General features: G+C 36.8%; 1 protein-coding gene across 5 annotated transcripts in view; it reads right to left on the minus strand.

Annotated features, from left to right (window-relative positions):
- The window catches only part of LOC125224712 (CUGBP Elav-like family member 4), a 661,017-nt gene that overhangs the window by 260,308 nt on the left and 372,723 nt on the right, over positions 1 to 27,986 (minus strand). For 4 of the 5 annotated variants that reach the window (XM_048128162.1, XM_048128168.1, XM_048128159.1 and 1 more), the window contains exon 3: positions 11,766 to 11,891. In XM_048128162.1, the coding sequence (XP_047984119.1) occupies positions 11,766 to 11,891 (126 nt within the window). Of the gene's footprint in view, positions 1 to 11,765; positions 11,892 to 14,834; positions 14,871 to 27,986 lie in introns of all 5 variants that reach the window. The other variant, XM_048128174.1, reaches the window with a different exon arrangement.

Raw genomic sequence — 27,986 nt, forward strand, 5'->3', positions numbered from 1 at the left:
CGTGATTTATATACATATTGGTACCAAATTTCAGCTTTCTAGTGCTAACGGTCACTGAGATTATCCGCGGACGGACGGACGGACGGACGGACAGACATGGCGAAACTATAAGGGTTCCTAGTTGACTACGGAACCCTAAAAAGTCAGAAATCATGCATCAACTGTCGTTGGAGCTTAGGTTATGCCTTAAACTATCTCTTCTTAGTCTTAAAATGTATGCGTCGGGCAACAATAACTTTCAGCCACCGTATATTCCAGTAAAATAAGTATATTCTGGAAGTTATTGTAATAACAAAAACAACTCATTCCGTCTCCCAGCAGCGTCCGTGGTGAACGTGACTGCCATACAAGTCTCATCCTCATATTTACCACAGACGACCAGCATAACCTTGACCCCTTCGTACTACCTATTGGTAAAATCCATAGGTCAAGTTATACTGGATAATTATGATGAGTTCAAAGGTTTGGGAATGCTGTTCGCACCTCATCTTGGTGAATAGGCGAGGGTGGTTAAAGTTATGGAGATAATCCATTTGGGTCATAGAATGAGAAACAAAAATGGCTCGCCTTTTTCTTGAAGTTGCACTGTCAGCAAATGTAACGGATTAGAGTGCTGTGCATCAAGTGTAATCCGTACTAACATTATAAATGGGAAAGCGTGTGTGTCTGTTTGTTTGTCCGTCTTTCACGGCATAACTGAGCGACAAATTAACGTGATTTTTTAAGTGGAGACAGTTGAAGGGATGGAGAGTGACATAGGCTACTTTTTGTCTCTTTCTAACCTCTCACTTTCATAAAATGGGGGTGGAATTTTGTATAGAGCATTAAATATTGGGGAGTCCTTACACAGATCAACCTTAGGCACTGGTCCCACCACTAGCTAGTAAAGCGATGAGCTATCGGCTATTTATGCGACAAAAGATAGTCGTTGCCGTGTAAACAAAAGAAAGAGATGTATTATAGCTGAGCGATGAACTATAAAATAGTCAGTAGCTCAGCTATAATACATCTGTCACTTTTATTTACACGGGAGCGACTATCTTTTGTCGCACAAATAGCCGATAGCTCATAGTTTGCTAGCTCGCCGTGGGACCAGTGCCTTAGCCCTAAACTAAGCAAAGCTTGTACTATGGGTGCTAAGTGTGTACCCTGACTTTCTCTAATGTATTACAAATGAGAGATATCACATCAGATGCAAATGCCGATAAATAGGGCCGAGTGGAAAAAACGAGGAGAAGTCTTTGCCCAGCGGTGGGACAATGAAAGAGGCTAATTCAAAAAAAGAGATATATGTAACACTGCTTTAAGTTTTCATGATTTTTACACAAATGATTTAAATCGTAATGAAAGATAATTTAAAAGTGACCTCCGAAATTTTCTTCCAGAATAGGTACCTACATCTTCTACAAGACCACGAGGATAACGCCGTCCTTGAAAAGTCGGAGGATAAATTTAAAACTTAATTATACCTGCGCCAACTGGTGAGCAAAAAAACGATAGTCCCCATTGTCAAGGCGTATAGATATATTTGGTCGTCTCGTCCGCTCCGATATATCTGATGGCAACAGTGTGTGTACAACTGTACAGGTCACCGTCCCTATATTGTGCGGTCTGTGCGGTTATTTGCGCAGGACTGTTGGCCAGTAAAGTTGAGATTGCTTCCACCTTGTAAGTAAGAGCGCTTTCATATCGCCCGATCCGTCATCGGACGTTGGAAAGTAATATCGGATGTTTTTTATTATTAACTTATTCGTTTTATTTAGTAACAAAAAAAAATACTGATGTCATGGCACTTTCCTATCCTACAGCTGTTTTTTTATTAAATACTCAGGTACCATATTCCTAATGAACACAAACTCGTTATTAGATGTTTTTCTTGTACCTACATAGTTGATTTCTGATATACGCTGCAAAAACACCGGATGTCGCAAGGCGTTTCCGATTATTTTAAGCCATATCGGGTTCTTCTAAAAGCAGTTTGGCCGATAATATTGGTTGTGTGCGACAGTTTAGGCATGGTGTTGGTAATAGCGTGCGTGTCTGGCTATAGACAGCACCCAGAGGCTACGTGAATTTATATATATATCAGATTTCGGATCGGATAATGTGAAAGCGCTCTAAGGAATCGAAGCCGAGCACAATTTGGATTAGTGCAAGTTCGGTTAAATAGGGTTTCGGAACTTCCACGCCACACCCAAAACATCACAACATACATGTTTATTGCGGCACTTACGTCCTTTTCGTTTAAAATAAAGTTTACGTGTTCGCTGTACATTAATAAAGTACTTTGTAAGCTGCACGGTACTTTGTTATTTGTACAAAAGCGGTGAAATTTTATCGGCTTTAGGTTATAGTTGTAAGACGCTTCCTCTACACTATAAATACATATATATTTTAGTAAGATAGAAAACAAGTTTGATCCATCAAATCATCACTAATAGTCAAATTAAATGGACAATAGAAAAAAAATACACCAGCAAGTCAGTAGATAAATTAATCTTTCGAATATGCGACTTTTTGTAATACTGATCCAGTCGCTCTAAACCGATCTTTCCATTTAATATTTTATTGAAACAGCTGCTTAAAAAAATCTTTCAGACATAAGGCACTGGTCCCTCCAAAAGCGAGTCCCTCCAGAGCGATGAGCTATCGGCGTCAGAAACGAACAAAAGAAAGTCGCTCCCTAAATAAAAGAGACGCGCTGATAGCGCGAGCAAGCTTTCGCCGAGCGATGAACTTATAAATCGCTCACTCTCTCTTTTATGTACACGGGACCGACTATCTTTTGTTCGTTTCTATCGCTATTAGCTCACGTTTAGGCACTGGTCCCACCGCGAGCTAGTAAGCTATGAGCAATCGGCTATAAAAACGAACAAAATAACAAAATCACTCCCGTGCAAATAAAAGAGACACGGCGATGTTTATAGTTACTCGCCCAGCGGTAAGCTATTGAAATCGCCGTATCTCTTTTATTTGCACGGGGGTGCTTATCTTTTGTTCGTTTTTATAGCCGATAGCTCATAGTTTACTAGCTCGCGGTGGGACCAGTGCCTTTTTTGGTGGGACCAGTGCCTCAATATATGTGCACGCCTTGTCTATACTCGTTTAGCGCTTAAATATTATCCCCTTTTTAGTACTAGTTCATATTCCTATCCAATAGCGTCTAGCGGCTAAGTGTGAAATAAATTGGTGATATTTTACGGCTGAGTCATTACCCGGGCCCGTAAAGAATCCGGTTTGCGGCGGTTTTACTGCGGATCCGTGACCCGCCCTTATTACGACAAACTAAACGACGTGGCTGGATGTAGCTCAAGGAAGGACATTGTGACAAGGTCAATGTAGTTGTATATGCAAGCGATGATATTTTTGAGGCTCTGATAGTATACAGTCACTCTAACTAAAGTTTCTTGTTTCAAGGTCAGTATAGTAATAAATGTAAAGAATGATTCTTTTGAGGCTCTGACAGTCGACAGTCCCTCCAAAAAAGTACCTTTTTACAAGATCATTGTAGTTGTCAATGCAAGTGATAGGCCCGAGACAGTGAGAACAGTCACACAAAAAGGCACACTTTTGAGGCTCTAAGAGGTTACAGTTACTCTAAAAGTAACTTTTTCAAGGTCAATGAAGTTATAAATGCTAACAATGATATATTGACAGTCACTGAAGAAAACTTGTGACAAGGTCAGGGTAGTTGTCAATGCAAGTGATGGTACGCCCGAGACAGTGAGAGCTGACAGTTACACAAAAAAGAGCCTTATTTTGGAATGACCTTGGGATCAGAGTAGTTATAAATGCAAAGGACGATACTTTTGAGGCTCGGACCGTTAACAGTCACTCTAAAAAGTACCCTTTTACAAGGTCAGTTATAAATGCCAGTGACGATACATTTTAGGCTGTGAAGGCCGGCAGTCACACAAAAAAAATACCTTATTACAAGGACTCGATACGTCAGTGACAGTCACTAAAAAAGGTACCTTACCATAGTCAAAACAGTTTTAATTACAATTGATTGTATAATGACTGAAAGTCAGTCATCACGTGTAAATGACAAGTCATTCTGTAAGTTTCATCTGTATTTGTGGCCATATTTTCTGTAAATTTAGCTCGTAGTTGACTTTTCTATAATCATCTTGAGCTTAGCGTGAGACTAAGTCAATCTGTGTAAGATTGTCCAAGAATATTTATTAATTTTATTTATTTATGAAGATGACAAAAAACTTAAATTTTTGATTTAATTCAGTTCGCTACTCTTCAGTTTTTTCAAGAAAGAGCTTTTATGAGATGATTTAATAAAACGACGATACCTCGCCTCTAAAAGGTCAACCTAAATCACGAGTCCTAAGCGTATGTAGTTTTTATCGCCATCTGGAGGTTCGGTAGTGCGAAGTGGTGTAGCGCTGGCGATATTTCACCGCGCATGTTGGGAGTTAAAATACTGCTGGGGTCTAAATATAGGAATTGCCGAGACCTAAATGGGAGAAGACTTTTGGAAAAGAAACGACGAAGAAAGGAAATAAATACAATTGGGTAGGCAACGATTTTTGAAGATAGGCAAAGTAAGAAATTATAAAAAAATCCCCAATGACATTTAAGTGACAGTTGACATCGCTTTTTTTCTAATTCCTTACATTCAGCACGCGCAAAGGCATTGTTACCTCATCTGCCATTAAATTACACAACCGTCATTTCGGTCATTTATAAAAGATAATACATACATACAACATACATACAATCACGCCTGTATCCCATAAAGGGGTAAGCAGAACACATGAAACTACTAAAGCTTCAGTGCCACTCTTGGCAAATAAGGGGTTGAAAGAAAACGAAACTGTGACATTGAATAAAAAAAAAAACCGGCCAAGTGCGAGTCGGACTCGCGCACCGAGGGTTCCGTACAAACCTGCAAATTAGATCTAAGTATTTGATATGAATTTCAACTTGATAGCTCTACGCGTTCATGAGGAAAAAAGTAATAAGTTTATATTTATTAAAAAATATATATTTTGTAATGTAACTAAAAATTTAAGGTTTTCGGAATTTTTCCTTTATGTGTGCTATAAAACGTTGCTTCATGCCAAATTTCAAGATTCTAGGTCGACTGGAAGTACCCTTTAGGTTTTGATTCCCTTGCGAGTACTTGCGAGTTTCAAAATATGCAGCTTAATTTTGATTCCCTTGCAAGTGTCGAAAATTTGCGGCATAAACGGCTGTATCTTTTGATTGCGTTGGCTTAGAAGTTTGATTTTTTCACAGCTTCAAGGGACAGTAGACCTGAGTAATTGATATAAATTTCAGCTTCATACCTCCACGCGTTCCTGAGAAAAAGGGTTTATAAAAACGGACAACAAAGTGATACAAAACCCTAAAAATAGAAGAGCTACCTTTCCGTGATCGTTAGAACGTATTCTATCAGAAAAATGTATTATTTGCCTATCTTTAAAAAAACTTTACTTACCCACCCAATAAAGTAGATTTTTTTATCGATATAATTCGACTTTTCCGACCGCAGACTGTACAGATTTATTCAAAATATCAGTTACTGTTGGTCCTTTATTTCATGCGCTGAATGCTGACTGTACGCTGTTTGATTATCAAAATCGTGTCAAAACCACTTTAAAACCGGTTAAATCCAGATCAAAATCCCTGTTAGAACTGGTTAGAGCCAGTTGCAGTGCAGCGAAATAGACAGCCGATACTTTATTCATAGCGAGTTCACCGCCTCGCTCCTGCATATTCATTCTGCATGTCAAGAGGCCAACCAGGCTGCGCAGGCTTTCCTTTAAATTGGACTCCAATTTTAACACATTGGGTGATGAACCCACTAGGCGGGTTCTCTGTTTGAGCCGCTACGAGCGTAGCGCTACGAAAACAATTTCAAGTATATAAATTTAAAGGTATTTAAATATTATGTATATCGGTGCCAATAACCATGGAGGGCGTAGTCGAATGGCATTTTTGTGACGCGAAACGCCGCAGAAATGTAGTCTGGCTCTGTCACGTCAATACGCAAGCGCGATAGAGACAGATAGCTACGAAAGTGATATTATCCTGAGCGTTTGAGCATTCAGCTACGCACACTGCCGTTGTCATTGTAAGGTTTATAAAATTCATCTACGTTTTGTTTAGTGGCGGCTCGTCTGCTCGTTTGCTGCCTATTTCATATTAAAATAATTAAAGAAGTATACTAAAAATGTGAGCACTTCTCTAAGATAGTACTAAAATATCTCTTATTCAAAATAAATTCCGAAACGATTCATTTGTCATCTACTTTATTACTAAGGCGATTGCACGCTAGCTCTAAAACGGCAAAGTGCGTTATAAAGAAGTAATTGAAACGAGTAAAGTCTTATCACAGCCGCCGTCGGTAATTAAACGGAATTAACAATTTTCTGCGTGATCCGGTACATCTGTACGGCACTTAATAAATTTACTACGGACGTCATGGAGAAAGGTTGTAACTCAGAATTGGAATAAACGCGTTCAAGATGAAAAATGTTATAAACATGAAAATTAAATTCTAAAGTAGAAGAAATGTTAAATATACTTTTTTTTTTCCATCACTATTAAATTAGCAACACATTTGTAAATTAAGAGACACATATCTCATACTTTTAAACGAGCAATTCTTGTATATTTATTTATTTATTTATATATACCGACGATCTCGGAAACCGCTCTAACGATTTCGCTGAAATTTGTTATGTGGGGGTTTTCGGGGGTGAAAAATCGATCTAGCGTAGCCTTAGATCCCGGAAAACGCGAATTTTCGAGTTTTCATGAGTTTTTCTTTCGCGTTATTAAACGTAAAATATGGTCGTTAATTTCGCCGCGCGCGCATCGATACCGCTTAGCTCAGTCGTACGAGGTCGGTCTAATGTACGCAGATAGATCGTAGGTGTCAGGGTTTCAAATCCCGGCCAGAAATTAAGTTTTTGTTTTTTGTCTTTTTTTTTGTTTTTGTATTTATAAGAGTTTTTTTTTATCTAAAGACGTGATATATTAAAATAGAACCGAGCGAAGCTCGGTCGCCCAGATATTGTTTTAATAAAGTACAACTTTATTAACTGTCACAGCCAAATAAATAAACCAACAAATAAACATTATGCTAATTATTAAACGTATCCTTTTGTAATATAATAAAGTTCAAACAAAGTTCATAAATGTACAAATGTCAAATACACGATGAAGAGACGCGTCAGATTTTTTTTTATCAGTACTCAAGGAGACATAATTATAATACCGGCATATGATAAACAAGGAGTTGCCAAGCTTTTTTAGGCTTTATTGGAAATAAGTCGAGTGTACACAATATCAATATATATTTGCTGGTCTTGCCTTTCTCTTTTATGCCGGACTTTCTGAGTAGGCACAATTTCTAAGTTATATAATACCTAGCAAGCCATCGCATCACATTTTTCTTTAAGAAGTTAACACAGTAGTGATTCCACCTCAGAGTTCGTTACAAATATAGGAAACGAAAAAGACAAAATAAAGTCCAATTTGTCCCTGAAATAGAAAGGCACGCGGCAACCTCCGTGCCGGAAACTTTCCATAATGGCATTCTCAAAGTTTTGGGAGCGCCCTCCCGTAGAGATGTTATAATAATCACCTAATTAGATTCCCTTCAAAAACATTTTTGTTTCGGAAAGTACTAGTCGCAATGGAATTAAAAAAAACTAGAGGGAGTGAGCACGTGAAAAAATATATTAGCTTATTATTTTTTATTAAATTAAAAATATTTGCAATCAAAATAAAATTTCCACTCCCCAAAGGCTGGCATGTTTTATGAATTGATATTGATTTTTTCCCAAAGTTGTTATATCAGATTCCGATATTATTTGGTGTTATTCGTTTTTAAAAATGAAGTAAGCATTAAAAAAATACTACAGATTATTTTCGTATTCGTAAATAAATTAAAAAAATACTTTAATAGTTTGTAAACTATGGTTCATCGGTACACTCATTTATTTACTGAATATGAAACGAGGATCTATATTATTTTTTTACACTTGGTTACAAGTATAAGTGACACTAAATATTCCGATAAAATAAGAAATTTAAAATGCATGTCATTTTACATTCTACAATTTACTTATAAAGCCATTTCTAATATAATCAAAATCTCAGTTACGGTGTTATGGCGGGCGTCGTAAAATCTTAACGGTTACATAAAAGCTTACGCGACTAGAAGAGACCGCGTCACGCCATCTCGTGGTGAAATGGCGTAAGTTGTAAACTTTTTAAATGCGTGTTGGGTCTTTTTCTGGGTGAGACAATGTTGTTCTTTATGCCCGTAGTAAAACTGTTTCAGTTTTGTTAATGAAGAGTTACGTCAGCATTTTGTAATTAGTAAAGTTTTTTGTAAATAATGTTTTTTAATGTATCTGAAATTTCAATAGGTAACTTTAAAAAATAGATTAATCATATAGTTCGCGGTTAGAAGTAGGTATTTTTATATACATAATTCCATATCAGCAGCATCATTATTATTCAATTTAAAATTGAAGTGTTTCCTAAGAACAGATGTCGATATCTGTCATAGTTTCTGACTTCTTCATACTGACCGTTTTGGATTGATCATCCTGCATATTTTTTTTATATAGGTAGGATTTATATACTTCATACTAAGAATCGTACCTCGGTTTTTTAGCGCCACCTATTAAATACTATCATAACTACACTGATGATGCCTACCAATTTATTTTTTTCAAAGTGTGTATTGATGTGATATCCTGATTTTAAAATAAAAAATATGTCATTTGTTGTTATAAAAAAATAAAAACACGCAAAAATATTTGGGGAAAATATGATTTTGGCCACTTCCAGGCTGTGAACAGCGCCATCTAGTTTGAAGTCTAAAAGGCCCATACATTTCAGGGGTACACTTTTTTTACGGGATTGTCAGTCCACTATTAAATCGTTCTTGATAATTGTATATATACATACATACAACATATATACAATCACGCCTGTGTCCCATGAAGGGGTAGGCAAAGCACATGAAACTACTCAAGTTTCAGTGCCACTCTTGGCAAATAAGGGGTTGACTGAAAACGAAACTGTGACAATAAATATGTGTGTGTATATAATTATTATATGCGATATTTTTGAAGGTGATTTGTTGATGAGCCATCAAACATATAGCCGACCTAATAAGAATCCATTTTAAAACATGGCCGTTACGTCATTCCGGAACGTCGTCGTAAAAGCCTTAGCACGCGGTACAGTTTACTCCAGTATTAAAGACGGTTTGAGCACTGGATTAAATTAAAGTTGGCTGACTGTCGCGTCTCTACGTCTGCACTACAGGGCTGCCCAAAATTATGACTGATGTTTCAACTGCAATAGGCGAGACGACTAAAAAAAACTATCTAGTCCGTCAGTTAGATTATCAAATAATTTTGGACACATAAATATTTTGTCTTTTTTCTCATAAAAGAAAAATGACGACGGTACAGTGCGTTAACGTTTCGCGTGACGTCACGCCTAGGTACAATTTTTACTTAAAGTGACGTCACAAGCCCCCACTCCAGAACTTTTATGCTCTGAATCTTAGTATTTGTTTTAATTGGGAAAAGCGAAAAATATGAATCAGTATTTTTTGACGATCTAAATGACGGACTAAACAGAATGCCATTTTCATTATGTAGTCTTCATCGTCATAGTACATCAGAATTGCTGCTTAGCCGATGTGACAATCGGTTATGCTCGGTGGCGATAAAAACTTAGGCTCTGTCGCTTGTACAGAAGCGATAGAGAGCGATAAACTATTTACTATACGCTACGCAGCGTCAAATATTGTACTCTTGGCTAGAAGGCCTGAATAGGTGCTGCAATAACAAAAGAATATAATAATGTATTAGGGATGACGACTACTTAAAAAAAATGGCATTCTGTTTAGTCCGTTACTTAGATCGTCCAAAAATACTGAACACATATTTTTCGCTTTTTCTAACTAATGAAAAAATACAAATTAAATACTAATGAAAAATATAGATCATCAAAGTTCCGGAGTGGGGGCTTGTGACGTCACTTCTAAGTAAAAATTGTACCTAGGCGTGACGTCACGCGAAACTTCAATGCACTGTACCGTCGCAATTTTTCGTTTACGAGAAAAAAGAAAAAAATTCGTGTCTAAAATTCTTTGATAATGTATAACTGACGGACTAATTAGTTTTTTAATCGTCTCGCCTATTATCTTCTTTTTTGGATCTCTACATCAGTTCATTCCAGAATGTTCTATCAGCTGCAAAAGTGCATGGAGAAATATGAATGAATTCATTGATAAATTCGCCTTGCACTTTTGCAGGTGATAGTACGTATTATGTGTGATATAAATCGCATTATTATCTAGAATGTTACTAAAAAAAAAAATGATTCTATACATATTATAACTAAGGCTATCGGGTCTTGTTTAATTTATTTTAGAATTGAGCTGTCTTTACTTACTACAGACTTAATTTAATAATTTAGAAACCCGTCTACATGTGTCAACCCTGCCGTATGTATTTGAATGCAAACATGTTGTCCCGTAGAAGTGAATCCAACTTGTGCTACAATTATAATAAGGGTATCCACACACGCCGCAATTTAAACGTCGAATGCGACTAAATATTACAATCCAGTGACAAAATTATGACTTAAAATTAAAATCTAGTCGCAAAACATTATGAGTCATTCGAAGATTATAAAACAATAAGTCCAAGTACAATTGGGTATGGTTGTAAAAGTTATTACAGAATAAAATATTATGTTTCGAGTTAATTTGAATTTATGATTTAAGTACGTATAGCTTGTTAAGTGACATCTTTAATGGTTACTACATAGTTTACGACTAGGATGTGAAAGTTTATGTAACTATTATACATTTTGTCCTTTTTGGTGTAATATTTGGGTCTTAAATGTATTTATGCCATTTTATAGAAATAAATGTAGGTATGTGGGTAACTGACATGCCAAGTATGTTTTTTTTGTGACAAGACTGATTTGCACCTTTTTAGGGTTCCGTAGTCATACTTTCTACGTTTGGTTTTTGAAAAAATACGTGCTTTAACGCTCTTGGCCGGTTTTTTTACGTTTGCTAAAATGCTTTAACGCATGCCACCCGGTCCGGGGGAACCAGGGGCGATGACGGACTAACCAATCTAGGACTATTGTCTAAAACCACCAACGAATTTCGTCTCCGCGCTGGGGGCCTGACGCAGGGTCACTCACTTTGTTTTAAAAAAACTTCCAATGTGATATCGGTTTAAAAAGCAAGAAAATGTGTCCTTAAAGTTATCCTCTGGGAATTTATTCGTGGTTTCGTGTAATTGCAATGCCTTTTTTCTCTTCTAATTCTTTTTCTTTTTTAATTTTATATGAAAATCAATCAATCCTGTTTTGATAATGATCGTTTGTAGGTTTAAATATACAAAATGAAAAGAGCTAAAGCTACACTAATAAAAATACAACAAAAATACCTTCAAAAGACGGTTAAAAAAGTATCTCTTAGAAACTCTATAAGGGATCGTCTTCCTGCATTTGTGTTATTTTAATATTTATGGGTACTCAAATGTTAACTTTGATGATGATGATGATGATGATATCCTCTTATTCCTCATCAGGGAATCTTTAACTGACTGTTAACCTTAGAAGTATTATTTGATTTCTTGACTCCACAGTCAAACTTGTACCATAGTTTTGTGGAGCACTGTATATTTATACTATAGTTACCTTTGATTGTAATAATTAAATTAAATAATAATAAATAATAATACACTGACCTTTACTCGCGCCGTCGGGTCCGCGCAGTATGGAACACTCCTCTATAGTGCCGAAGGGCGTGAACAGTTGCCGGACATCCTCCTCGGTCTGTTGTTTGCTCAGCATGCCCACGAACAGCTTCCGATCTGCGAATAATAATAATAAATGTAACAAATAGGTACATATGTATGTGAATACGGAGGATTGACTGGCTTTGTCTAAAGTAAATAACGACGACATTTTCTATGCAACTGTCGCTGTTTCCTAAAATATTTACATTTGGAATTTAATATGGATTTTTTTGGTGCCAATTTATTTAATTTAGTACTATTTTTTGTTGCAATGTATGTGCCTACCACAAAAAGACTAATGTTGTTACATCGGTCGGCAATCCCGACAGGGCCGCCATGTAATATGGGTGCGAAAAGGGACGAATTGTCTTAGTACCAATATAAAATCTTTATATGAATGTAGTACCATAATGGATATATACAGTTGTGATCTAAATAACAGCCCATATGTGTGACATATTTGATTAGTTTTGGAAACCAACTCGTTCAATCAGGAACAGTAAAAATTAAATATGTTATATTTTTAATGGTTTTTTTTTTTTTATGGCAACTCTATAAATAAGGAACCCGATAAAATTAGGGAACTCGTATCAAGTTAAATTAGGAACCTGTTAACTCTTTTCTACATAAGCATAGTTTTTGAAACTAGTGTTGAACAACAACCACTTGGTATTACTTTACAGAAATCGGCTATTTATTTATATAAAAGAAATTGTACCCACTTCTACACAGAACCCGTATATCAAAAAGGATTTTTTTATTAAACTCGATGCGGTTGCTTGTCGGATTAGAATCGGATATGGCTCAATAGCCATTTGAATACGTCAATACGTATTCAAAGGTATGTTACACAAACACACAAATCCTGCATACATTTAAAATACAATTGCAATAGATACATTTTGTCCATTAGTATTTGCAATTGTTTTTCTACGGTCTAAGGGTCTATTGCAATAAAAATATTATTTTGTATATTTCACAAAAACAAACTTTATATACACTGTAACTAACTTTTTAAAAAGATGTATCATACATTATGCAATGACCCTCAAATCTTAAAGACGTTCATGGTATAAGGGCGTGCGCACACGGCGCTTGTCCTCAAAAACCGCCAGTCTGCTGCTGTAAATAATTCCAATTCTAACGCAAGGAAATAGCCACAAATAAATTATGATTTTTTTATAACTTGATGTTAAAAGGTAGCTAATTGGCATTAACGAAATAAACGTTTAAAATTCTTCTCTTGCATCAAAGACGCATAAGTCACATTAAAGGAGATCAAAAGAAAATACCAATCACTTTCATTCGTTAGCCATTTCCTTTTCAAAGCCCGAAGAACACTTATAAGGCTTGCAAAGAACATCAAAACACCCTGCTTATCGGTGTTATTCGGGCGTAACATTTTTTTTTCATAAATGAGAAATAGGCACCGTAACCACGCACACAGCTGCCGACAATTTCACGGATGACTGGCGCCTAATTAGCGACCAATTACAACAAAATGGCGGCGAATAAACGCATGTGCGCGGTTCCCGGGCGTTTTCAGCGCCGTATGCGCGCGCACTAAGTTTACTGTTGTCAATGTTAGAAGGGGAAAGAGTCTAAACATGATGTTAGCAAGTACTGGCCACTAAGAAATAAATGTGTTAGTGGCCAGTATGTTGCATTTTTTTTTTCAAGTGGACGGTTGGCCCCGACGCTACAGCTGTCGTCAACAAACAACAGCTCTATGAAAACACAGATTACACACAGTTTTAGTTAAAAAAAAACAACGAACAAAATCCAAACCCAGATCAACACATAATTAGCACATTACACTAACGTTGCAGTGATTTCATGAATGAGGAGGGTTCCGCAGTTCGGGCGAGGTGACACAGAGGGTAAAACCGATTAGTGCACTACGGAATCCTCTTTAGCTTTTAAAGGAGCTGTTATTTCTAAGATTTCTGTTCGAGCTGCGATTAGACCCAATTTTGTCACTGTACTAAATTTTGCGCTCTTTACAGAAATCGACGTTAAAAAAATCAATGGTATAACATAAACCACACTAATTACTTGTCGAAAATGAATACGAAAACAAATCTCTTACAGCACGACGATAACTAAGTGCACAGTGAGTGTGTACTTCCAGGTCGAATCCATGTGTGAGAATACGCCTTATGATAGTCTATGTATGGTGCCGTGGATCCTCGAATAACCAAACTGGCAGTTATACAATACAGAGCTACGAACTAGAGTAGATGAAGACTAAAAGAGTATATTTATGCTCAGAATATTTATATAAAAATATATAAAAGTATTTTTTTTATACAAAATATAGATTATTACAGTATGTGTTTGCAAGCGTACCATTCCTGGTCCAGATTTAATATATACCATAGATGAAGCAAAGGTATCTACTTTTCAAACGAACTCAGTCAAATCCACTGAGTTGTTCGTCTTCACTCACAGTTTGCAGCTTTCAGGTGTAAATTTTTGTAAGTTGAAGTCAACAAAAACATAAAAAAATGCTTCGTTACGTTATATTTAATTGCAACAACACAATTATTATGAACACTCAAGGGCCTGAGACATATTTACAACAACAGGCAAGTAAGAACTTTAGTACAAAATCTGATACGTTTGGGCCGCAAGCAAATAGTACTTATTACTTCTATCTAAATATAGTTCTGTGATTCCTGTGTGCGTAGCCGAATGCCCAAACGCTTCACGATTCGCTCACGATTCGTTCACGATTCGCTCACGATTCGTTCACGATTCGTTCACGATTCGCCCATCGATTCGCTCACGATTCGCTCATGATTCGTTCACGTTTCTTTAACGTTTCGCTCACGATGCGTTCACGATGCGTTCACGATTCGCTCACGATTCGAAAAGCGAATCGTGAAGCGTTCGGGCATTCGGCTACGCACAATGGGCTACCACAAGGCGGTTCGTTAGATTCGACATGGACACTCCGCGCGCTATAAGACAGACAGTGACAACAGTACAGCCTAGAGCACGCACATTGAACGCTACCTGCGGTCGCCTACGCGCGCCTCCTCGCAGCGCCCCCTGCAACACAAGAACATGCTACACATTGGTCGAGAAGTAACCTCACTCCTGGGTGCCTAGGTGAGTAGGATGGACCGGCAATAACCCCTTTAGCTCGCATTAGCAGTTTACTTAGCTAGCTAGACCTAAATCGACATACCTCTATGTAGGTTTACTACTGTAGGTCTCTCTGCTCGCTCCGCAAAAGACAGTGGAAAACTGATAATGCGAGCTCAAGGGTTTCATTGACGCGGTCGTCAGTTTGGTTGAAGGTAAGGCTCGTCGCGTCACATTTTTTTAGTCGGCGATTAGTCGGCAAAAAGGCCGATTAGTCAATACTATAAAAGTGATAGAAAAACAGTACAAAAATAATAACAGCTGATATGGGGCCCATTTCTCGAAGCTACAAGTTACAATTTACAAGTGGTTGTCAATGTCTAATATGACAAGTTGGAAAAATACTTCCGCTTGTAACTTGTAATTTTCAGTTTTGAGAAATGGGCCCATGGTTGTGTTATGTATCTATTCGTTGTGCCTTTGTTAGTAAAAATTACAAATATCTGTGATCATCACATAAGTAAATGTCCTACATAGGATAGTTACTAAATAAAAATAATGACGACAAAGAAAACTTGTGTTTCCACCGAAATTAACCCCAAAAGGAGGTTCCAACTGTGTCTCATATAACCCTAACATAAATCCATGCGAAAATAACAAATTCGTATTAAAGTGTAATAACATTGTCTAATCAATCACGCATTGTGCCTCGATTTATGGGGGTCCGTGTTATTGATGGGTTCCATGCGTTTCGGTTCGGACGGTTTGGAACCCGGTCCGTAAATATGGGTTATTCTGACGAGAGATTATTATTTACCTACTGAACATTTAAATGTAAAGATACACATGTTGTTGTGTGAAATATCTGTTACTTTTAATAGTAAAGATAGGCTTGGTAATGTTTTTCAGGGTTTGTTTTGACAGCTTAACGAAAACTGATAAATAAAAAAAAATTTAGCTTGATATTAAGTAGAAGAAAAGACTTATATAACTCCGTATAGACAGATAAAGCCTAAGGCAAAAACGTACCTCAGTACCATACAGAAAAAGGTACGGTGGCCTAGATGGCATTACCTTTGGGGTACGCTCAGCTAGATGGCGCTAATATTAATATTTGACATTTTAACACATATCAAGCTAAGAATATGGACCAAATTGTCAAAACTGAGGTTCAAAAGTTTTAAGCCTGTGTCAAGAGATGGCAGTCTATGCACTGTGCCGTCAAACACTTGACAACGACTTTAATGTTATGATTAAGGTCCTCTCGTACTAATTAATTCATTTATTATGTATGGAAACGAAAAAAAAAATATTTTTCGAATCTAACAAAAAGCGAGGATGGTTTCTGATGATGAACCTAACTGCGTGTCGAATTAAACGAAAAAAAAACACGGTGTATAATTACATAGTTACCTAAGCATCAACAGTATTAGCTTGTATTTTAATGCAGTTGATCTCTGATTTCCTAGAAATCTAGTTATCAAGTGACGTTCGGTTGCTTATTAATAAGTTTAATAACGCACAATGACATCCACGTATTCATAAAGGCGTGTTAATATGGCTAACGCGGCCATTACCGTTTGACCGGGACGCTAGTAATGAAACCAAGTACAGTAATTGCGGGCGTTTAGCAAATAACTGGTGTTTATTGGCGAATATACAGTGTGTTACTACCATGCGGGCATTTATTAAATATGATCCATTAGCAGTAGTTTGCGTGTGTTACCTAATCATAGTTATTAAAATTAGCTTCAAAATAAATTTTCCGAAATCCACACATTCAATGTACTGCGTAATTGTCATTAAGGTACAGCGGGACAAATTTCGACTGGGAGGCAATTGTAACTGATTATTTTTTTCCATTATTACCCTATGATATTGAGTTCTACATGTATCCACTGAACAAGCCTGCCATATATAACCGGTGGACTATGTAATAATGCAAACATTGTAAAACATGGGTCAAATGGACCAGTTTCATTTGCCCCCCAGTCGAGATTTGCCCCGCTGTACCTTATGACACGATGTACCTCAGATCACTGATACTTATGAGCTGTAATTGGTCTTACTTGACAAGTAACTGTGCTGTATACATTGCTGGCCATATTTTTTTTGCAAAAAAAGTGTATCCATGCTTATATTATAAACGAGAAAGTGTGTGTGTCTTTCCCGGTAAAACAGAGCGATGAATTGATGTGATTTTTCAGGTGAAGGTAGTTGATAGGATGGAGAGTGACATAAGGCTACTTTTTGTCTCTTTCTAATCACCACTTCTCTAAAATACGGAGTCGTAATTTGTATGTAACATTTCGCATTTAACGCAAGCAAAGCCGCTGGAAAAAGTTAGTATCGTAATAAAGGGCATGGCAATTTAATTAACTATATTAGATTAAGCTCCTTAAAAGCCCACACAGTGTAGGAATAAACAAAAAAAAAAACACTATTTTCGTTTTTACCGGTTTTCAAACGGTTTCCTCTTTCACCTACACTTTCTTCAAAAACGTCCGAGGTAATTGGCACCTCAGTTCACCCGAGTGATTGCATAGTGAAGCACCTCTCAGCAAAAACTTGGCCGTAGGCTTAACGAGTTGCGGGCCGGCTGCGGTTGCGGTGCGGTGCCGAGGCGTTAAGCTGGGTAGTGAGAGGTTGGCTTGCTTTTTTAAAGACTGATAATGTAGCAGAAGGAATAATTAACGAGGATAAAACAGTTTGATCGTGTTACTAGAAAGTTTTAAAATTATAACAAATCACTTTAGAACATTCATATTTGACAATTCAAATTATCTCATATAATTTTAATTTTTTTTTTTAATCTTGATGGGTGGCGGAAGAAAGGGGAGGCCTTTGCCCAGCAGTGGGACACAATTATAGGCTAGAAAAAAAAATAGGTGTATTTCATGTTTTTTGTTTTTTTTACGTTCATTTTTTAATAGTATCTGAATAGTATCTCAATACGATGCACTACACTTCAATAAATAACTCTAAATACCAAATTTGGCAATTAAAAAAACCCTTATCGCATGTCTCTTCAATGTTAAATGTGAACATAAACTACAAAAATATATTGCGTCAAAATTGCACTTAAATAAAACTAGTCGTTAAAATTGTATTTTCAAATTAACTAAGAGTCTGGGAATAATTTTCGTAAAAATAAGTAAAAAACACACAAGCATTGCCATCTAAGCTACAAAACAAATACCTACTTATCATCATCATCATCATCATCAATTCAGCCATTAATTGCCCATTGCTGAGCATAGGCCTCCCTTCGTGTACGCCACTTATCCCGGTCCTAAGCTAATCTCATCCAGAAGTGCCCCGCAGTTTTTCGAATGTCGTCCCCAACGAGCCAACGGATTTATAACCTACTTCTAACTTTAGCAAATTACAAAATATTAAATGACAATACTTCTCATTTTCATTTTCATTTCACTTCTATGGTTCCAGTTTTATAACAAAGCATACAGGGATCTTAAGTGGAATACAATCAACTAATAACATTCATAACAATTCCCCATCAGTAAAAAATCCAATTCCCGATGTGTACCCAGCTTTATTAGCAAGCTGGAAATTATCTGAATTTAGGTGGTCATTAGGAGAGTCGCGCGGGAGAGATATCCGGCCGGCCGTATAAATCTGAATTTAATGACCAGACCGGTTCTAATATTTCCGAACAATGTTTCGGGTTGCGAACACGTTCCTTGTGTCCCCGCCTTTACGCTTCGCTTTTGTTTTTACTTGAAATCATAATTGGAATGTGCTCTGTTTTTTGTTTTTAAAATCTATTTCCTCTGTGCTCGGGGATGAATTTATAATTCCAATATTCGTTGTAATTATATTAAAAAGGTTATTTATACGTGAGAATGTGAGAAGATATGTTACTATGTGTTATTTGTGCAATTGCATGTACTATATTTATACATGCAATTGCACACAAAGAGATAAATCGAAAAAATATATTTAAAAATATCTTCCAAGTCCAAAATCCACCTGAACGGAAGCTTTTTACAAGGGGATTAATTAGGCCGTAAAAATTTTATATTAAAAATTGCTTTTAAACGTAGTTTAAGGGTGCTTACAAAAAACGATAAAGTTGAACTACGGGCAGGGGAGGGCTCTTAATAATGATTTTATGCGAAGCGGAAAATAATGACTTTCGTTATTAGGATCGAGATCATTACCCGACCAATGTTACAAAAAACAGGTAAGGATAGCCTGTTAGTGGCTTATCGTAATATATGCTAGAATATAGAAATTCTAGTTGTATTGGGAAAACTAGAAACCATTAGCTTACCACAAATAGACGAAGCCCCGCTTTGCGGGGCTTTAACTTCTATTCAGTTGCAATTTGGGCATCTGAAGCAATCTAACAAACATCTAGTATGATATTGGTAGAAATAACTACCGTCAAAAACACAGGAACTATTATACTATCGGGCGGATTTTAATGTAATATAAAATGTACACAATTTTTTATTTGTCACTCAAAAAGACGAACATCGATCATAAACGTCACAATTAAATAAAGATAATTTTGTAGTGGACAAGAGCTATACACAAACAAATACAAATGAAGGCATGAAATATTACATAATAATCCCGTATTAATATTAATCCCGTGTTTATTACGTTAAATATAAACCCGACGAGAATGTTTCCGAGAATTCAAATAATAACTCTATAAAACTGAAGAGCATTTAAACTGTACTAAAAACTCAACTGCAAACTGACAAAATCCAACTAAAAACTACACTCCATTCCTTAGCATGCCATAATAACACAATTACAACCAGTAGCTTAACAACCGAGCGGAGCGAAAATTTCAATGTACAGTTGATTCCATTAATTAGGCATGCTGTGTTCGCCCCATCGCGCCAACTTGAATGGCCAATTACATCGGTAATTGGGCCGGGGCAGGTGTCTCCTCACAAAGCTCGGGGGCACTTTTCATATTTCCATGTTGTTGTACTGCAAGTTTTGACTGTTGAGTGGACGTTTGTATTGACGAAGTTTGGAATGCATTTTTAAGAGTTAGACGGTACCTACCTATAGTTTTAGATTTGAAGTTCTACTCTTAATGTAGAAAAGTGTATCAGGGGATTTAGCCAAACGTACGATTTGTTAACCCTCTGTGCGTACCATACGCAACCGCCTATGTCGCGCCAATACGCGGAATGTAATAATGGACAATACGGACTGTCTAATGAACGCACGCTTGGCTAGAAGGACTAGAAGGCCATTAAAAAAAAAAACTTGCTCCCCGTTTTACGTAAATATAAGTTACTTTAATTTTTTTTGTCTGCATATTTCGCGTAGAAACAACACATTTTTAAATGGAATTATTATTAGGAATGTACCTGTTGTACATTTTATATTCGTATCACTATTAGCAACACAACGACCCAAAACAACTGAAGCCATCAACAAAACGCATCATTATTTACACAAATGACAGCTGATAGTCGATACAAAGGGATTCCGCGCTCATCAAGCCCTTATCGGATTAAGCCGTACATAACGAGATGGGTCTGAATGTGGGTCAGTTGTGGGGCAACCTACTAGGTACATAGGTAGGTTACTGTTACACAGTTACTGTAATATTGTATTGTTTGTGTATGAAAATGCCAAGTTTTGCGAGACGGAGTAGCAAATAAGCGTTTATTCAGGATCTATAGCAGCCTTTAAATCGCCCGTCTTCGGACATAGGCCTCCTCTCCATTTCTCCACGCTTGTCAGTCCATTGTCATCTGCATCCAGTTATTGCCAGCTAGTTGGCAGATGTCATCTCTCCATCTAAGGCGCGGCTTGCCACGACCGCGGGTGTTAGCGGGCTTCTTACCATAGTTCGTCTCGCCTAGCGACTATCGTCCATCCTGGCAATGTGCCCAGCCCATCTCCACTTTCTGAATTCAGGATACTTTTGTTTTATTCAAATACGCCACCAATATCTTCTCCGCGGGGTGATATGATTATGTAGGTTACTGTGCTCATTTTATACTATGAGTTCAACCTTGAGAAAAACAGCTCTGCCGTTCATATATTTCGAACCATAATGTGTCAATGTTTTATATAAAACCGTATGTTTTTTTCAATATGATCCACATATTCATCCCTCAGAGTATGATCACAATTTATAATAACAAAAGCACTTTTTTGTATCTATAAACGAGTAACTATTTTTAAATTCGTTCGGAAATACTTATAACTGAAGAATTACCTTCGGAAACGTGGTCTAAGCCACCTAAATACCCAAGTCGAATGAGAATAGTTATGTCGTAGAAGTTCAAGTTCTAGATTAACTTTATCTTTTGTTTTTTACGAGTGTGTAATAAAATAGTGTAATGTGTTCGGGTTTTATGTATGTTTCTTTAGTCCGATGTAAGTTCAGGATCGCAAAAAGTATCTTTTAGTGTTAGTATTAAAGAACATTTCAAAGGTATTTTTACTTTAATTAATATTTGCGTATATTCCGGAAAATCGATATTAAATATAAATTGTATTTTGTGTCACTTTAATTAATATTTGCGCTATATTCTTCGGAAAAATTTTAAGTTATCGATATTAAATAAACAAAAAATAAATTGTTTATTTCAGTCCAAAGGTCTACACTAAGATGTTCGCGCACCTGGTACAGGACTCGTAGTCTATAAAAACAGCTTTTAGCTACTTCAAGAACATGTCTTTCAAATCGAAGCTGTTCGTCCACAAGCAACCCGAGATTACGTGCTATGGTGACTCGTTCAAGAGGATCCTTACCGAGGAGTACTTCAGGGCCCAAACTGGTAACTTTTTGAACTTGACCTTTAGTACCGAGCACTATAAATTTAGACTTGGTGGGGTTGAGTACTAAATCACAGTGTTCAGACCAGTCTACAATACGTGCAAGATCTTGATTCAGTAACTCAACAGCAGGCTGAGTCTCCTGAGGGAGAAATGTTTTGTACATTTGCAGATCATCTGCGTACATATGGAAATTGCAATTGTGTATGCAACTTGAGATGTCCGCCACATATAAAATAAACAATATCGGTCCCAAAATCGATCCCTGAGGGACTCCGCAATTCACAAAGGTATTTTGAGAGAAATCTGTTAATCCGGAAGAATTACGTAGCCCTACTCTTTGAGAACGACCAGAGAGGTAACTATCAAACCACTTTATTGTTCCCTCATCAAAGCCATAGTACGCAAGTTTGGACAAAAGCAGCGAGATATTTATTGTGTCGAAGGCACGCGAAAAGTCCAGAAGGACTAGGATAGACGCTTCTCCTTTATCTTGTGCCGTGAGTACATCATCTATGACGTCCAAAAGGGCTGTGGCGGTACTACGCGCTTTTCGAAATCCAGACTGCTTATTCGGTAATATATTATTAGTCTCTAAGAATGCAGTCAACTGTTGGCAGACTATCTTTTCCAATACTTTTGACAAGGAACAGAGGATACTGATTGGCCTGAGGTCCTTTACATCTGTAGGCTCTGGTGTTTTAGGTATTGGCTTAACTATTGCTGATTTCCAGTTGTCTGGGAAAGAACCAGTAATAATGGATTGATTTATCATTTTAGTGATAATATTTAATGTTCTGGGTAATGTGAGATGAATCATGTTTAATGTGATGTCGTCAGTGCCAACCGCGTTACTCGTAAAAGACTGAATGACTTTGAGAACAGCATATTCATCGACAGGTTTTAATCTGAAACTACTGGAGCCAAATCTATGGAACTCATAGTATGTTAGACTGGAGATGGAGACGCCTCTACCCCCAGGTAAGTTAAGAAAGTGATTATTGATTTGATCTGGATTGTTGAAGCTAGATGGTAAATCATTGCTTTTTTTAAAGTTAGCTATGTTACAATTTTGTGTCATAATTTTTGAGGAAATTTTAAATTATAATAATAATTGAGTCTATATACGTCCCGTTGCTAGGCACAGGACTATTCTCACGCATGTGAGGGTTCGGGCTATAGTCCCCACGCTAGCCCAATGCGGATTGAGGACTTCACATACACTTTTGTATTTCTTCGCAGGTTTCCTCACGATGAATTTTAAGTTATCCAAAAATATTGTAGAAGTCTGTTATGTTAGGAATAAACAAAAAATTAAATAAAAAAAAATCGTTTATTTCAGTCCAAATGATCCATATTCTTATTAGTGAAATATAATAACTTACGGACTATGTTGGTATGTACTTATATCAAGGGTAGGGATATAAAACACAAGGTACCTGCTCCGTTAGTTTTCAGAACATTAAAACGCTTTTCGGTTTTCGCAATGTTCCCCTTCACAGTAATTACTCCGAAGATTGAGTTCCGTTTGAATAAGTAATAACGTCAAATCTTGTCAGTTACGCCGTCGCAAATAAGATAGGAATTGGGTCACTGGTCATGGACAATGTAGTTTAGGGACGGACGCGTCACGTGAATTGGTACACTTTAAGTTAACAAAACATAGAAATTTATATATCCATACTAATATTATAAATGGGAAAGTGTGTGTGTCTGTTTGTTCATCTTTCACGGCAAAACGGAGCGACGAATTGACGTGATTTTTTAAGTGTAGTTTAGAGGGATGGAGAGTGATGTAGGCTACTTTTTATCTCTTTCTGACCCCCTACTTTCCTAAAATGGGGGGTGGAAGTTTATATGCAGTATTTTATTTTATTTTACTGGTATTCAAGACAAAAAGGGCCCCAATTATACAGATTAGGTACATAAGTACTGTTACATATGTGTCTTAGGCCAATAACAGTTATTACTGCAACTTTCAAATTTAACGTGAGCAAAGCGGCGGACAAAAGACATATAATATGGACAAAAATTCCATCAAAATTGCGAATAACAGGTAGATAGTTTGACAAACAGAAGCCAAAGAAAAGCAAAAATAAATAGACACGTACAACCAATAGATCCTCCACAAAAACTATCTTTACATTGAAATTCCCCAATATTCGCGTTATGTGTCAGCGTTATGTCTTGCCATATTAACCCCTTACCAATACGAGGATGAAGTGATTTACCTAAAAGAGGTCGAGGATGCCACGTGTAACGAATCACGTGGAATAGCCGTATTCCGATTTCATAATTTGGTAACGATTGGATATTGTTATGTGACCTTGAAGTTAATCAGGCGTCACACAAAGACTTGTGGGACTTTACAGGGTGACCAAAATAATTTGACCTTGATATTTAAAAATGTTTTTTCATTTTTTATGCGGTAGAAGGAACAGGTAGCTTGATGATAAGCGATTAAGCGAGCCCTTGGACTCCCGAAACATCGGAATTGTTGGAGTTGCTTTGCTGGCCTTTAAGAGGGGTGTACCCTTTCTTTTTGAAGGTTTGAAGGTAGTTAATTTTACATAATGTAATTAAAATTACTACTACAACCACGATCACGTGTTACCAATTACTTCAAATAGTTGAACACCGGTCAAAGTTCGTTTCATGTTGAGCTGCTTAAAACAACTTTCTATTAATGTCTCGACTACGTCAAGACCACTGGTCCGATTTGAACCATACTTATGATGTTACAGGGATATGAACGCAACGTCTAATAAACATACACATTTTCTACCAAAATATCACTTTTACCTGTGATATCAATATCATATCGCTGAGGTATTTATGTATTATTTTATTTGCATCATGCCGCATGAGAGTTTCGGTGTTTTGCCTTATTAAATAATAAAAGTTGATTGTTTTTCAATTAATTAAGGTTGAGCACACGTTTTAATAACGTCACATGGTTTTGATTTGAAATTAAAATTTCTTTATAGCCACAGAAAACGAATTAAAAAATTAACAAGTAGGTACAGAACACTGAATTAATGTAAAATAACTGATCTAAATACTAAATTAAATTTAGGTACTATTCTGTCTTGTATGCCCCTTAGATGGAGAGATGATGCAGATGGCAATGGACCGACAGGCATGGAGGAATGGAAAGGAGGCCTATGTCCGAAGACGGGCGCTGGAATATAGAATAATATAAGTATTTTTCTATGCAGAATTTATATCTATCGTTATATGACTTCATAGAAAATATACGACACAAGTTTAGTTTAGTCTGAAAGGCTCAATGTCTGTAGACACAAGCCCTTAATAAGTACTTTTCAGGCCCGTTCAGAATCCCATTACGTAGCGAGGACAATGACAGGCCGAAAACGCACCTCCAAACCATTCATTACAGTCCGCGTATACTCGTATAGCGACCCCCGCAAATGCACTGTCAACACCAATTTAAAGTGTTTATAGAACCTTGTGCAAATAACGTCCCTTGCCTGCTAAACGGCCACATCTCAAAATTTTAGATTTTTGATTTTTTTAAGTGAAACGTCTAATGCGACGTCTAACTGACACTGTTAAACGTTTAACGCTCAATGTTAGAATGTTGAAGTACCCCTTCCTTTTATTTATTTCCACATTACGAAGTTTCACTATTTCCTCGCGGAGGAACTCCACACACAGTTTTTTGCAGATTCAGAATCATTCAAATTACGACCTTAATTTGAAAAAAAATAATTTAAAAAAGTGTCCCTTTGGAAGATGTATAATATACATAATATTATGACCACATCTTCACAAAAATTGTCAACTTCTTTCCTGGCAATACAAGTATCCTGTTATAATAATATATGATAATTATTTTTGAATTTGACCGTATTGCACAAACTTTTAAGATTTTTTTTTGAGTTGTGTCCTCATATTTCATAGGAAAATTTGACCCATATTAGAATTATCCTATAGAAACTTCCTATATTTATGAAATGTCATCATGTAACACTAGATTGAAGCAGTATATAAAATAAGTACAATTGGCGATAAAAATTTGTGCCTTAATTTTTTTTTAATTTCTATTTTTTTTCACCCCGCGTCGCAAAAACGACGGGGTGTTATCTGTCTGTCTGTTTGTCTTTACGTCTGTCTGTCTGTTTGTTTGTTTATCTGTGCGTGTGTCTGTGGCATCGTAGACCGACCGATTTAGATTTAGTATTTTTTTAAAAGGTAAATTAGTCGGGAGTGTTCTGAGCCATGTTTCAAGAAAAACGGTCCTTATGTCGGGATTTTTTTCAAAATTTAAATTTTTTGAGATGTGATCGTTTAACAGGCAGGGAACGAACTACGTAGCGCGTTCCGTTGGAGAATTAAGTTATTTGCTCGAGCCAAGTCGTTGCCGAAATTTACGTGTCCATGAATGCCGTGTGACTCCGGGGACTGGAGTGAGGTAAAAGTGGATTAGGAGGAAGGTTTATCAAAATTGCGTAATTAGAGAAGGAACAACTAACAATTTTATTCCTAAACTTTTGAAAACTTCAACCAGTTGTTGAGGCTTGCATTGTTAATGATATCGTAAGGCACTGGTCCCACTAAAATCAAGTAAGCGACGAGTTGGTGATAGAAACGAGCAAAAGATAGTCGCTCCCGTGTATAAAAGAGAGAGAGAACAATTTAATAGTTTTCATCGCTCGGTGACAAACTATAAATCGCTCGCGCTATCATCGCGTCTCTCTTATTTACACGGGATCGCTATCTTTTGTTCTATTCTATCGCCAATACCTCTTCGCTTACTTGCTTTTGGTGAGACAAGTGCCTATTATAACAGTTGATCATACATTAGTAAGGTTATTCGACTCAGAAAAGGCAAATGCTTGCGCGTGCCCAAATGTTCTTCACTCGGTAAATCCTAGGTTTTACTACGGTAACTGGTAAATGTTGAGTCTAGAAAAATTGTCAAGAGGCAAGGCTTTTACAGTAACATACATATCGTAGTTGGATTTTTAGGGTTCCGTAGTCAACTAGGAACCCTTATAGTTTCGCCATGTCTGTCTGTCCGTCCGTCCGTCCGTCCGTCCGTCCGTCCGTCCGTCCGTCCGCGGATAATCTCAGTAACCGTAAACACTAGAAAGCTAAAATTTGGTACCAATATGTATATCAATCACGCCAACAAAGTGCAAAAATAAAAAATGGAAAAAAATGTTTTATTAGGGTACCCCCCATACATGTAAAGTGGGGGCTAATATTTTTTTTCATTCGAACCCCAACGTGTGATATATTGTTGGATAGGTATTTAAAAATGAATAAGGGTTTACTCAGATCGTTTTTTGATAATATCAAAATTTTCGGAAATAATCACTCCTAAAGGAAAAAAAAGTGCGTCCCCCCCCTCTAACTTTTGAACCATATGTTTAAAAAATATGAAAAAAATCACAAAAGTATAACTTTATAAAGACTTTCTAGGAAAATTGTTTTGAACTTGATATGTTCAGTAGTTTTTGAGAACAATACGAAAAACTACGGAACCCTACACTGAGCGTGGCCCGACACGCTCTTGGCCGGTTTTTATTTCATCATATTTATTCAGTTCTAAATTAAATGATGGCGAAGATGCAAAGAATATAGTTCAAAGATATGAGTGTTATAAAGTACTAGCTATTGCCCGCGGCTTCGCTCGCGTTAAATTCTAAAATTGCGGAATGCTCCATACAAACTTCCAACCCCCATTTTAGGGAAGTGGTGGGTTAGAAAGAGACAAAAACCGGCCAAGAGCGTGTCGGGCCACGCTCAGTGTAGGGTTCCGTAGTTTTCCGTATTTTTCTCAAAAACTACTGAACTTATCAAGTTCAAAACAATTTTCCTAGAAAGTCTTTATAAAGTTCTACTTTTGTGATTTTTTTCATATTTTTTAAACATATGGTTCAAAAGTTAGAGGGGGGGGACGCACTTTTTTCCTTTAGGAGCGATTATTTCCGAAAATATTAATATTATCAAAAAACGATCTTAGTAAACCCTTATTAATTTTTAAATACCTATCCAACAATATATCATACGTTGGGATTAGAATGAAGAAAAATATCAGCCCCCACTTTGCATGTAGGGGGGGTACCCTAATAAAACATTTTTTTCCATTTTTTATTTTTGCACTTTGTCGGCGTGATTAATATACATATTGGTACCAAATTTCAGCTTTCTAGTGCTAACGGTTACTGAGATTATCCGCGGACGGACGGACGGACGGACGGACAGACAGACATGGCGAAACTATAAGGGTTCCTAGTTGACTACCGAACCCTAAAAAGTAGCCTATGTCAC

The sequence above is a fragment of the Leguminivora glycinivorella genome, chromosome 1 (assembly GCF_023078275.1).
Source record: "Leguminivora glycinivorella isolate SPB_JAAS2020 chromosome 1, LegGlyc_1.1, whole genome shotgun sequence".
Taxonomy (NCBI): Eukaryota; Metazoa; Arthropoda; class Insecta; order Lepidoptera; family Tortricidae; genus Leguminivora; species Leguminivora glycinivorella.